At 39.4% G+C, this 13,870-nt stretch overlaps 1 protein-coding gene and 1 pseudogene across 1 annotated transcript; both read right to left on the bottom strand.

Annotated features, from left to right (window-relative positions):
• Positions 1 to 2,215, bottom strand: LOC135700960 (hexamerin-1.1-like). Its single transcript, XM_065221628.1, has 3 exons — positions 2,116 to 2,215; positions 1,926 to 2,053; positions 1 to 1,860 (listed from the first exon to the last, which is right to left on the bottom strand). Exons 1-3 carry the CDS (start codon positions 2,204 to 2,206, stop codon positions 1 to 3), a joined length of 2,079 nt encoding a protein of 692 aa, XP_065077700.1. The 5' UTR covers positions 2,207 to 2,215.
• A 4,730-nt stretch (positions 2,216 to 6,945) lies between these two features.
• On the bottom strand, positions 6,946 to 9,270 carry LOC135700961 (hexamerin-1.1-like; annotated as a pseudogene).
• Between the last annotated feature and the right edge of the window lie 4,600 nt (positions 9,271 to 13,870).

The raw sequence follows: 13,870 nt of genomic DNA, 5'->3' as shown, positions 1-13,870 counted from the left end.
TTAGTACGTTTCGTTCATTTTCGTATTATCAATATGATATATGAAGACATCCTTGAAGAGCATGTTCTTCGTGTACCAGTAAGTGTAATCGATCTCGCGATCGAATGGGAAGCCCATTGGCAGGTTATCGATGAAGTTGTATTTACCGCACATGAAAGTCTTATCGAAAATCATGTCGGATTTGGTTTCCGTAACGGTGTAGGGTGTGATGATGAAGTAGAGCTGCATCTTCATGCCACTTGTCCAGCCCTTTGGCAGGATCAGGCGATCTGGGAATCCACAGTGAGCTTCAGACATGTCAAGTATGAACTTATCCTTGTCAGCAATGGCCAACATCATTTTCTTATACAAATCGGTGTACATTGTTCGATCTCTCACGCTCCAGTAGAAATCGCGCGATTTACGAATGAAGGTATTCTTGCCAACCACCATGTCAACCAAATACTGATCAATTTCAATAAAGAATTTTCGGTAGTATTCCAAATCCATCAGTTTGTCGAACTTCGGTCCAAGGAAGACACGGATTACACCCTTTCCGTTGAATTCGGACATAACATCCAGCGTGTAGGTGAATGGCTTGTGGTTTAGGCGCATGGTACGACCAAGTACGGAAAGGTCCCAGTATTTATCAACGTTCATCATGGGAATCACGTTCGAGATATCGGAATCAAAGTATTCGAAGTAGGTCATCATTTTGTCGATCGCAACATCCTTAATAACGACACCCTTGAAAGTAAGGTCTTCCATTGTATAGTATGGCAAGTAGCTCTTGAACAGGTAGTAGAAGCTCATCAGACGATCCCACAGCTTGTAGAACATTGGATCACGCAGAGTGGTCTCGTAGTGCATAAGGGCAGATGGCCAAGTCTTCATGGTCACGAAGTCCATTCCACTCAAAAGCATCTTTGACATCATTTCAATGAAACCGAATTTCTGGCACAAGATGTTGTCCATGTTGCAATTCATCATCTTTCCGATGAAATCAATGTTCTCCCATTTGCGGAGGTCAATCTTGGTTCCATCATCCATCATGTAGAAGCCATCATCGATGATCTTACGCATTCTCATTTCCCAGTCCTTAATCAAGTCCAGCTTGAAGTAATCGTCGTCCTTGATCATGAAGTTGACATCTCGGTACTTGAATGGAATTCCGTTCCAGTAGCTCAACAGCGAGAAGTAACCAGTCTCGAGTGGGAATCTCCAGGTTAGCATCTTAGTTGGGTACATGAAGTTCGAGAAGCGCTCCAGGTTGTATCTTGCCAACAGTTGCTGGTGCATGTACAGGTACAGTTCTCCGCTACGTTCTTTGAGCAAACCGAACTTATCCCCTCCAAGGAAGAATGGATAGTCCATCATGAAGTAGAAGTAGTATGAGTTCAGTCCAATGTCCTCGTAGTAGTAATCCATGACCATTCCGTCCTTCATGTAGGTGTCCGTGACTGAAACCTCGTATGGATAGGTCATGGTGAAGTTGGAGTACACAACATTGTACTTTCCGTTGCCATAGAATCCGAACTTGAGGTCGTATATCTTACGATACGTGGCAGTACGGATGATGTCGGTATTGAAGAAGTAGTATGGGTAGATTTCGTAGATGGCTGGGAGGACCAATCCTTGGAGGTCCGTGCGATGAAGAACAGTCAGCGTTATGGCATAGATGAACATGCCTTCATTAATGTTCTCACGAGCCCAAATGACGTTTTTGTAGTACGTATCCCAATCAAGAGAGTTGTACAGGAAGCTGAACAACATGTAGGTCTGCTTCAGGAGATACTTGTTGTTGATTGTAAAAATTTCCCCCTTTCCTAGGAAGAGGTCCATCTTGTACATGTTGAAGAACTCAATCACTTGGTCGTAGTTCTAGATAAATACAAACTACAAATTAGAAAAACGTAATTTGATATCATGAATCATTAGACACTTACGGTATACTTGGTATTGTCCTCGATCCAGGTCTTGGTGTACGTCATATATTCCTCGTATTGAAGCGGCATGTGAATGTTTCGCAGAATTTCGAAGAAGAATTTCTGCTTCATGAGGAAATCCTTGTCAGCTATTGTTTGATACAGAACACATGTTTAAAATGTTTGAAATTCAAAGTTTTGATTGACCTACCGAATTTCATATTCTTTTCGATACTTGGAACGTACGTTCCACTGACTATTACGGCCAGGGAAATGGTAAGAGCTGCTACAATGAGCTTCATCCTGGCAACTGATGCTCTCTCCGGACGAATGCCAATGAACTTATGATGTGTAACAGAGCTGCGAGATTGCTTTTATATGCTGAATGGTGCTTCATCTTGTTCGTATGATGCGCAAATTTTGTACTATCATACAGTGGGATGATTACAGTTTATCAGTATTATTTGGACACCTTTGCAGTTTAGCTGGCAGTATCAGAATAAGTGGACTAGGGTGCCAATGAAACGGACCAAATATAATATGTTTATTGCTTCGAATAAATACCCCTATGCAAAATTTGGGCTCAATCGGGCATGATTTAGGGGTGCCGCAAAGCGGTCAAAGTTTGAACTTTTTTCTTTGGGATATTTTTCAGATGAAATAAGTTCAAACTTTAAACTTCACCCTGTCCGATTGAGCCCAAATTTAGCATAGGTTCTTTTTTTTCGAGGCAATGGACATTTTGTATATGCGCCATTTAAAAAATTCGATGTTTTCTTTTTCCCCATACACTTCATTGGCACCCTAAAGTAGACCCCTCATGAACCAATTTCGCTGCTATAGCGGAAATGGATGTAATGTCGGCCTAAATGCCCCTAATTGGGGCCCATACATAAATTCAGCAATCGACTAAATTTTCAATTGCGACCAAAAATATCCATTTGTAACGTCCTAATGAAGCGTTCATCTAGATAAAATTGATAAATAGCTGATTTTTAGCGATGGGTCCAATCTTAGATCCATAAGCCAACATTAGAGCCATTTCCCCTACTTTATTCTTTGGAATTGTAATAATCTTTTGCCGTCAAATTTATAACAGAGTACACACAAGCAAAATGGCGAATACATAAATTTTAATTAAGGACTTCATGCAGTTTCTGTACATTTCTTACGAAAAATGTATTTGTAACACTTTCACCAAACCTATCCAACGTACGGCCCACCATGAGTTAGGAAAACCTATTTGTAACTGTTGTATCCAACTAACGAATCCCAATTCTTAGATGTTTTCGCTTCTATAAAAAAAAACAGACAAAGTCAGAATTTGTCAAAAAAATTGTTTACCAAACTTTTAATGTTAGTTGTTCTGAGGCATAACATCTCTTTTCACGTCTTCCTTCGGAAAGGAAGTAAAGCCGTTGGTCCTCAGTTCATGACTTGATGGGTCGATAGGTAGGGTCCAGGTGTGGAAGCTGCCTCCCTAGCGTCGGAGAATTGGTGCTCAGCTCGGAAAACAAGATCGACGGAGAAAACAAATCAAGGAAAAAAAAACCCTGCTACAAAAAACCGCACAAAACAAAACTGTCCCAAGAATGAAACCATGTATCTATTGTAAATTTAAGGTCACTAAATCTAAATCTGTAACCTAAACCGTCCATGGTCTAGTATAAGAGAGGAGCGGATTCAAACTGCCTTGGCAGCCTATGCCTAGGTGAATTCTAGCAACACTGCCAATCAAGATAGGCGCTGCTCGATTGGCTCTGGCTTTGACAGTTCGTTTGGCTCAAAACCAGCCAGTCCGCTCCTCTCTTATACTAAACCCTCTCTAGTATGGACGGTTTAGGTTACAGATTTAGATTTAGTGACCTTACATTTACAATAGATACATGGGGGAGGTAGCTCATCCGGTTCGCCTCCTAGCATCGTGCTATAAGGTACCAGGCGATAACCAGGGTAGTTGATCGATAGCTCGATGACGTCATTTCGTTGGCGTCTGCAATGGGAAATTCTCATAGCAGGCGTTGACGATGGGACGTTGTCGAGTTGTTGAATAGCAACTATTGTGGTAACTCACCGATTACCTGTCGATCTGCCAAATTTGGAAAGACGTCTGCATTGTATTGTCTCATATAATAATATTCCACCCACTATATCAAAAGAAATTGCGAGTAGCTGAGTGGAATGGAGATAAGTTAAGCATTGGGTACAGGACCAAATCTCCCCTGGGTGGTGCCAGAAGATGAGCGCAATAGAATCATTAAGTTGCCATAAGGCACGGAATGAGACTATTGCATGGCTGGGTAGTCAAAGTCTTCCATTCGTTAGTCATTTCAGGTGGATTAGAACAGGTTTAGGTTTATACCCCGTTCACATTACAGCGTATATCACGTGATATACGCTGTCTTGCAATGAGCACTCATACATCTAGTTTTCACTGGAAATCCTATGTATGAGTGCTCATTGCAAGACAGCCTATATTACGTGATATAGGTTGTAATGTGAACGGGGTATTATACCCCAGACAGACTATGGCTTATATCATGTAATATAGGCTGTCTTGCAATGAGCACTCATACATCTAGTTTTCACTGGAAATCCTATATACGAGTGCTCATTGCAAGACAGCCTATATTACATGATATAAGCCATAGTCTGTACGGGGTATTAGGGTGGGCGTTGGCCACATTTGGATTTTTCAGATATAATCCTAAATAGGACCTAGATTATTTAATACACTAGTAACCTCAACCTCTGTCACAATGTTTCATTGTGATTAATCAGCACTCAATGGGTAAAATATCAAATTTGCTGTAAATTTGAAAAAAAGGGAACTTGGAGTGTAGAGCGCACTGATCACTGGACGATTCTGAAGCCTGGCCAAGTGAGTGGGTTACGGGTTTATTTCAGGCATAATATTTGATAACGGCACAAAAGCATTTGTAAAAAAAATTCTAAGGCCCTTTACACGCGAACCAAAGTACGCACACGCAAACCAATACCATTTTCGAAAAGGTGAGAGTTGCCCCTATCCGATGATAATGTTGGTTTGCGTGAGCGTACTTCGGTTCGCGTGTAAAAGGCCTTAAAAAGTTTGTTTACAACAGCTTTTGTGTCGTTATCAAATGTTACGCCTGATTTGATTGTACGTCATTTCCAAGTTATATATAGATACATTCATACCATTGGCATTTTGTATTTGAGATAAAACAGAGATAGGATGCGGAGGGCCCGCTTAGGGGGAGTGTAACCCATGTTATGGCTTCCATTTATTAAATAGTTCAGATAGGCTGGAAATGATAGGTTCATGGTGAGAAAATGTACCATATGGTGCCCGTTCACTGATCAAAATTAGATTCAAATCGTCAGGCCCTGCCCTGGAATAAGGGGATTGACGATGATTTGTCAAGTTTCATCTTGCATTTGCATATAATTGTAAGTTTAGGTTTGCTTTTGTAATTGTAAGATAGATAGTTTGCCTCAATTGAAACATTGAGTTGTATAAACTTGACGAATCATACCTCTAAAATAGTAGTAGTTACAGTGCCGCATGATCTAACAACCACTGCCTGCCGGAAGGGCCGGCAGGGCCGATTACGGATCAAAACTAACCTAACTCTAACACTGAAATGATCCCGAAACTAACGCTCATTCATTGCACTTTGAGTCATAAAGTAGTTTTATTTATTTTCCTACTAATCTATCTACACACTTAGTTTTTTCTACCGAGCTCGGCTGTGCGGGTCTCGGCGGGGAGGGTTTCGCTGAGATCTCGGCGGGAGTGACATTTGATTGCTGAATCTCTGATAATGCCTTTTCTAATAATCTGCCTACGTTTCTTTTCTTTGTTATTTACTATATCCCCTTTTTATTTTTCTGTTCTTCTTTCCTCTTCTCTTCTTTTGTTTTGTTTGTTTACATATAACTAATACTAATACCTCCTTGTTTTCTCTCTAATTTGTCTACTATGTCCCACCATCACGATGAGAGATGAGCTACCGTACATGGTACACGCTCATATACACTCTCACAATAGTATGCCGCAAGTGAGTATATCACAGAGGCAACTAAAGATCCAGAAACAAAAACCGATGGCGCTGAAGATAATGAGGTAACTACTACACTGTATTGTAATTTGTACAATAATACTCACATTATTTATTATAAATTATATACTTTATTATATATTTATATTTAGCTGTGATGATTTATATGACTATATAGTATTATTTATTTATACTAACCTAAACACAACGTGGGGTGACCCAAATCCAAACGATCACTAACCAAAATAATAGACTTATCTTTTTCAGCAGGTGTAGTTTCGTTTAGTTCTGTTTCTCTCTTTTCAGCAAAACACCAACAAAAAACCTCTATAACTCTTTTCCATTCTTTTAATCTCCTACTATCCCCTATAAATGTATCGGAAACTAGTGGGACTGTCTGTGCAAACAGAAACAGGCCTGCTAGTGGAAGAAGGTCGTTATGCTATACGGTCTAGCATAGGCCTACGGCCAGGTTTGAGTAGGTACACACTCGCTTAACGGCAGATTGGTTTACAGTGGTCGACCAGGGTGTGTGCAGATATATTACAATTACAATTACAATTAAATTTAGAATAGATACATGGTTTCATTCTTGGGACAATTTTGTTTTGCGCGGTGTAGCAGGTTTTTTTCCTTGATTTGTTTTTCTCCGTCGATCTTGTTTTCCGAGCTGAGCACCAATTCTTCGACGCCAGGGAGACAGCTCCCACACCATCAAGTCATAAACTGGGGACCAACGGCTGTACTTCCCTTCCGAAGGAAGGCGTGATCAGAGATGTTATGCCTCAGTACATCCAAGCGGCGCCGACTGGGATTGAACCCAGGCCTGCTGGGGGTGAGAGGTAATCACGCTTACCACTACACCACCGGTGCCGCAGTGCAGCAGGTTTGTAAAAGAAGTTTTTACATAAGATAGTAAATATCTGGGCTACCTGGTAACACTTTTTCTAATCTAATTTAAGTGTGGATATTCGGATTTAAAATTTGTAATTCTATGATATTTTAGCATTTTAACACGCCTTGCCCTAGTTTATTAAATATTCATTAAGATATGTTCAGTCTCCAGTACACATTTGTTAAACATTACATACATTCATATATCCTTGTGATAGATGAGGACATCCTTGAAAAGCATGTTTTTTGTGTACCAGTAAGAGTAATTGATCTCACGATCGAAGGGGAATCCCATCGGGAGATCATCAATGTAACGAAGGCCAGTACCAACTCCACATGAAATTGACTTATCGAAGAATGAAACTTGTTGCACATCCTTGGTTACGTAGGGAGTGATGATGAAGTAGAACTGCATTTTCATACCGCTAATCCAACCCTTTGGCAGAATCAAGCGATCTGGGAATCCACAGTGAGCCTCAGACATGTCCAGTGGGAACTTTTCGCTTCCGGTATAAGCAGTATAAGCAGTGATTTTCTTGTACAAGTCAGTGTACAGAGTACGATCCTTCACGCTCCAGAAGAAGTCACGCGAGTTACGGACGATGGTATTCTTTCCTACCAGCAAGTCAACCAGGTACGATTCCGACGAAGAATTTTTTGTAGTATTCCAAATCCATCAGCTTATCGAACTTCGGTCCCAGGAATACACGGATCACGCCCTTTCCGGTGAACTCGGACATAACATCCAGCGTGTAGGTGAATGGTTTGTGGTTCAATCGAAAGGTACGGCCTAACACAGTAAAGTCCCAGTACTTGTCGACGTTGGTCAGCGGAATAACGTTGGAAATATCGGCATCAAAGTATTCAAAATAGGTCATCAGTTTGTCGATCACTATGTCCTTGATGATTACACCCTTGAAGGTGAGTTCATCGAATGTGTAGTATGGCAAGTAGCTCTTGAATAGATAGTAGAAGTCTAGCAAGCGATTCCACAGAGAGTAGAAAATTGGATCACGCAGAGTGGTTTCAAAGTGCATTAAGGATGATGGCCATGTTTTGAAAAACATTGTATCAAAGTTATTACCGCTTAGGAGAAGCTTAGAGAAAATTTCAATGTAGCCAAAGCTTTCATCATTTACACTGTCAACGTTAGCATTGAGAATGTTTCCAATATAGTCAATGTTTTTCCAGTCGCGCAAGTCAATCTTCGTTCCATCTTTAGATATAGATATCCTTGATCGATAATCTTCCTGATTCTCATTTCCCAGTCCTTAATAAAGTCCAGCTTGATATAATCTTCGTCCTTAATCATGTAGTTGAAATCACGGCTCTTGAATGGCACTCCGTTCCAGTAGCTCAACAGCGAGAAGTATCCAAGTTTAAGTGGGAATCTCCAGGTCAGTCCCTTGATCGGGTACATGAAGTTCGAGAAACGTTCCAGATTGTAACGCGCCAACAGTTGCTGGTGAATGTACAGCTACAGTTCTCCACGGTGATCCTTCAACAATCCGAACTTGTCAGTGCCGAAGAAGAATGGATAGTCCATCATGAAGTAATAGTAGTACGAATTCAAACCGATGTCGTTATAGTAGTAGCTCATGTCGAAATCATCGAACAATTTCGTTTCCAGCGGGTATGTTAGGGTGAAGTTTGAGTATACTACGTTGTATTTTCCGCTACCGTAGAACCCGAACTTGGGATCGTACATTTTGCGATAGCTAGCAGTGCGGATAATATCGGTATTGAAGAAATAGTACGGGTAGATTTCGTAAATGGCTGGAAGAACGATTCCCTTCAAGTCAGTACGATGGAGCACAGTTAGTGTAATGGCATAGATGAACATTCCTTCGTTAATGTTCTCACGTGCCCATAGAACGTTCTTGTAGTAGGTATCCCAATCCAACGAGTTGTACAGGAAGGTGAACAACAGGTAAGTCTGCTTCAGATAGTACTTGTTGTAGATCGTGAAAATTTCACCCTTCTCCAAGAATCCAAGTTTAAATAGATCAAAGAACTCCACCACTTGATCGTAGTTCTGTGAGATGAGAAAAATTAAGTTTAAAAAATGAAAATTGGAACATTGACAAAAAATGAGCATACCGTATACTTGGTCTCGTCACCAATCCATGTTTTGGTGTAGGGCAAATATTCTTCATACTGCAGTGGGAGATGGATGTTCCTCAAGATCTCGAAGAAAAACTTTTGCTTCAGAAGGAAGTCCTTATCCGCTGTTGTAGTTCACAAATATTAAATTATCAGTTTATAGATGTACCGTAAATAAAGGCACTTGAATATCGCTTACCAAATGTGAGATCGGTTTTCACGCTGGTTTTGTACTCAGATCCTCTGACCACGACGGCCAGGGATACAGCGATTGCTGTCACGATCCACTTCATCCTGTGTTCCACTTTCCTGCCGGAAGGCGCTAATGATTTTCCACAGATGCCACTGCAGCTTTTATAGGCAAACTGTGATGTGCATCCCTACATCTTCAACCCATAAATAAGTACAAGTCAAAAACCTCCATGTAAGCACAGCAAGTCATTCCACTTGAACCAAAACTCACAGGTCATATTACGCATAGCCAAACGCGACCAAATGTGCCGGTTGCGCCACGGCGTTAGAACACAATTATTTACACTCTCTCTCTCTCTTCTCGTGTTCGACCGTTCGACCCATGCCAATGCAGTCTCGATACCGATAGGCGTCATATTGCACAACTGGGTAGGACCACCGGGCACCGAAATTGCCGACCTAGCGAAGATGCATTTTCCAGGCACGCTACTCCAGGTGTCTCACTCTGACTAATACGTTAATTACGTTAAGCCAAGAACTGTAAAGAATTGTAAACCCTATATAAACAAAACCGAAACCCAAAAATAAAGATTCATAACCAATCACTTGAAGACTCTTGACTGTAGTCCTTACTGGTGATAGCTTTTCAGCTCACCATAGTTTGGATACTACTAAGAAAGAAAGTCCTTCTCCATTGGAATGATAGAACCTGTCACAAAACGGCGCATGCCAAAATGCTGATAATGATTATTGAATGTTTTCGCATTCACGGACTAAGTTCAATTTTTGATAACTTACATCTCCTCCTTCCTATAGCAATTTCCTAGATAATTCTTTTAGTTATTTTTCTTGTGTATTTAAATTCATGAACCGTAAACGAGAGGGAAATGGATCAATTATACAAAAAAAGTGAAGGGAGTTCTTTTTATCATGAAATTTTGCCCACATAGATATTATGGTTACATGGAGGAAAAAAAATCAATAAAATTTGGGGTTATCAATTTTTCCTGAAAAATTTAGTTAATAATTTCCGATTTTCCCGGCCATCACATACTTTAAAAAGTCAAAGATCATCGCAAAAACATAGTGAATAGAAAGAAAACGCGTAGCTTTATTTTTTAAAGTGGAGAAAATGTGCAAAGAAAAAAAAAAGAAAAACCATCTTACTCTAAATTAAAATTCCAGCATACTTAATTTTCCTGTGTGAAAATGGCTTATCTTTCAGCGGTGGGGCAGTATTATATGCTTTACGAAAGTTGAATTGGACAGCATTTCCATTACCATCTTATGAAGCGCGCAGCATACTCATCAATATACAAACACTTAAGGAGCGCCGCCAATTTGCAATGCTTTTCTTCATCAACGACATTATTTCACTGCGCACAGATTCGGCAGAAATTCTCGCACAATGAAACTTTTACACACTTTTTCGACATCTTAGAACACGGAATTTATTTTCTGAAAAATTTTGCAGAACAAACTATGCAAAAAATAGCCCAATCAATCGAATGAGGCGCCTATATAATTTGCATTGTGGAACTATTAACATAACTTTGTCCAACGCTGCAAATAAAATCTAAGCTAAAACAGAATAGAAATAATGCATAGTATGTAAGTAAACATTGTAAAAATCATTATATGTAGTCTACATAGGCTTGACGAAATGAATAAATAAATAAAGTACGTTTTACCGTTTTTGAGTAATTACCGAAAAACTAACGGCTGATCACGTGCCGCGTGCCAAAACGTGCCATATCACGCGTTCTTATTGACTTCGATCGATAGCATTTGAACTAAAGTATCGTACCAAACGCATAATTTACCTGTTAACACCGAAATCATGGATTTATTTGATGTTTTCTGCTTGATAGGCCCAAAATGGCGCCTAGGCCGAAGTAGTTCTCTACCCTAAAGCTCACTCGGGCCAGTAGAAATAAATAACCATTATTGTTAACAAGCTGCTTCACGTAGTAACGCCGAAGATGATACACGTGTGTTAATGGGATTTCTCTTTTCCGATCAAGCTATATCCTCAACCGACTATATTGCAACAAAGCAGGCAAGCAATATATCATTATCCTCTTACAACTTCGATCAAGCTATATTACAGAGAGGGGGAAACTAACGATATTAAATTGGCTCACTACTTGACTAGCCTATTGGTCCCAAGTACATCTATAAGCGTACCCCATTCTAGTTGAAATTCTAGTACTACACTATGTTTGTTTTGATTCGCTATGAAAGTTTGACAGATAACATCAGGGGTGTGTGGATTCATGCAGAACATGCAGGGGTGAGTGAAATAGCTTGGGACTGCTTGGGACCGTTGTTCTGGTACTGAGTGAGCCAAAAATAATAATGATTTTCTTCGGGACCCAGTGGTCTTAGAGTTACCTCTATGGTACTACCAAGTAGTTCAACGTAGTGGTTGAATAAGTTCTTCAGATTTGTTTGAACAAAGCCTGATCAGGAGTTATTATTTACAATAATACAAGTATTATTAACATGCAGTTGAATAAAATGGCAAAGAAGTCATTTTATTGCACAACTTGCAAATTTCCATCGGGAGTGGTCGTATTTTTCGATTATCTACAAATCTGAACTAATTTCCAGCTGAAATAATCACACATTAAAAATCCAGAAGATCATAACCGCTGGTACAATTATATAAATATTAATTTTTCTAGCGTTAGCGTTGTTATGATATACTTCGTAGATTGGATACTAGCGACACTCACGTCTCTTCTTAAATTCTCAGTTAGACTACAATCAGGAATAATGCTGGGGAGTAAACAATGGATCCAATCTAAACAAGAGTAACAGAAGCATGACTGTCGCTATTTCCGGCCACACCCATCTTTACCATAACTAGGGTAAAGAGCCTGAATTTATAAAGTGGCGACATGTCAAAATTGGAACAATCTATTGTCTGTCAAAGTCATAGGAAAAGTCATTCCAATCGAGCAGAAGACCTGTCAAATGGATAAGATGTCGCCTCTTTATAAATTCAGGCTCTTTAAACTAGGGATAGGGAAGGAAATGTTAATGTAGTACTTACTTAACGAGAGGCCACCGACTTAGCGACACGCTCATAAGTGCTACGGAGTTGGAGGATTGGGTAGGGTATTCGGTTAGGATTCAACTCAAGTTGGCGATGCAACCAAAAGTATATGTTGTTTATTTGTTGTTCATTTAATCTCTCGATAGCCGACTATCGAAAGAAAATATTCATTTTGTCTAGTGATTATGAATTTTAAGAGTCATGACGGAGAGCTTGGGATTAAACCCATGATTTTCTGCTCTGTAAGCAAAAACGATCCCTCCAGGGTCATCGAGCATCTCAGAACCATAACGCATCGTGACAATGCAGGACTACGTTTTCGCTATGCAAATAGTTTCCAAGGTTAATGTTCAATATCAAATATACAAATGATAGTGGCGATTTATAGTGCTGTGGAAGAGCTTGGGGTTAAATCCATGATTTCCTGCTCAGTAAGCAAAATCGATCCCTCCAGGGTCATCGAGCATCTCATAATCCACAGCGCTTCGCGTCAAAGTACGAATATATGGATGAACTATCTATTATTAAATAACTATTATTTACGATAATTACATGAAAGAAATAAAATATAAACTATAAACAAAACGTGACTACTAAAATCTCAAAAAAGATATTCTCACAAATATATTTCACGCAACCAGGAATCTCAAAACCATTAGACGCTATAATGATACTCTGCACATGTTAGACACAAGAAGAGGCCAAAAAGCAAGCACCTGACACACAAAACCCGCCAAATTCACTTGCAGTCACAATCAATGATTCTACGAATCGCGAGCGCTCACGAATCATAAAACCGCTAACTGTGACACTCTGAAAGCAAAATTGACAGGCTCTATGAGTCAAACACCCGCCCTCCAATCTTCTCCCGCATCCAACAACACAAATCCCCATTACAACATCTAACGAATTCAAACTCCGAAAATCACTCATCTATACACAGCAATAAAAAATGTAATATCGATCAATGTAATTCTAGCTGATGTATGAAATAATGATGTAATAGAAAAAAGCAGATACAATATTACATCAATGGATGTAATTTTGTTCGCAAAATCGATGTACATCGTACAACGTTATATTACACAACCGATGGATTGACCTGGTTGCAGCAGTTTGGATCTAATATTCAACAACTTTTTTTTTTCTGTGTAGCAAGTTAGTGGAAACAACCCTGCATGCAACCATTCTTCATGATACACTTTTTCTGCCTATCTTTCTATTGGGCCTGTGGACATGCGTAAGCTTCGAAACTTCTAACCAAACTGGGAAAATTTTCAGATCATAAAAAAAAAACTTGAAAAACTTTCAAAGGGAATTACAAGTAAAATAAATATTGATTATTTTACACAGAAACGAGCAAGTAATATTAAATCTCTTGTATCGTATGCGAATGCTAATTGACTGTAACAAAAATTAATTAATATGCTTAAATAAAATAAAATAATAAAAAATTATATGCAAAATTTACTAGAAGATCATTATTTTATTGGTGAGAAGTTTCTAATAAGCCCTCCCAGTTCCTCTGTATACAGAACAAATCTGATACTATAATCAAAATTGCTCAGTCTGCAGGAAGCAGCCAATTTCATCAAGGAAGTTCTATTAACAGCCAAGAATTGGGTTCTTTAATTTTGAAAAATGTATCGTTTTGCATACATCATCTGAAAGAG

The sequence above is a fragment of the Ochlerotatus camptorhynchus genome, unplaced genomic scaffold (assembly GCF_037179485.1).
Source record: "Ochlerotatus camptorhynchus isolate MF236.1 unplaced genomic scaffold, CSIRO-AGI_Acam_v1.1 ptg000146l, whole genome shotgun sequence".
NCBI lineage: Eukaryota > Metazoa > Arthropoda > Insecta > Diptera > Culicidae > Ochlerotatus > Ochlerotatus camptorhynchus.
Note: the sequence above shows the minus strand (reverse complement) of the source record. Positions and strands in the feature narration are given on the sequence as shown.

Coding starts and splice junctions, on each gene's coding strand:
- LOC135700960 (XM_065221628.1), bottom strand. CDS start 2,206: ATGAAGCTCATTGTAGCAGCTCTTACCATTTCCCTGGCCGTAATAGTC. Junction 2,054..2,115: donor CGAAAAGAATATGAAATTCG/GTAGGTCAATCA, acceptor ATCAAACAATAG/CTGACAAGGATTTCCTCATG. Junction 1,861..1,925: donor AGGACAATACCAAGTATACC/GTAAGTGTCTAA, acceptor GTATTTATCTAG/AACTACGACCAAGTGATTGA.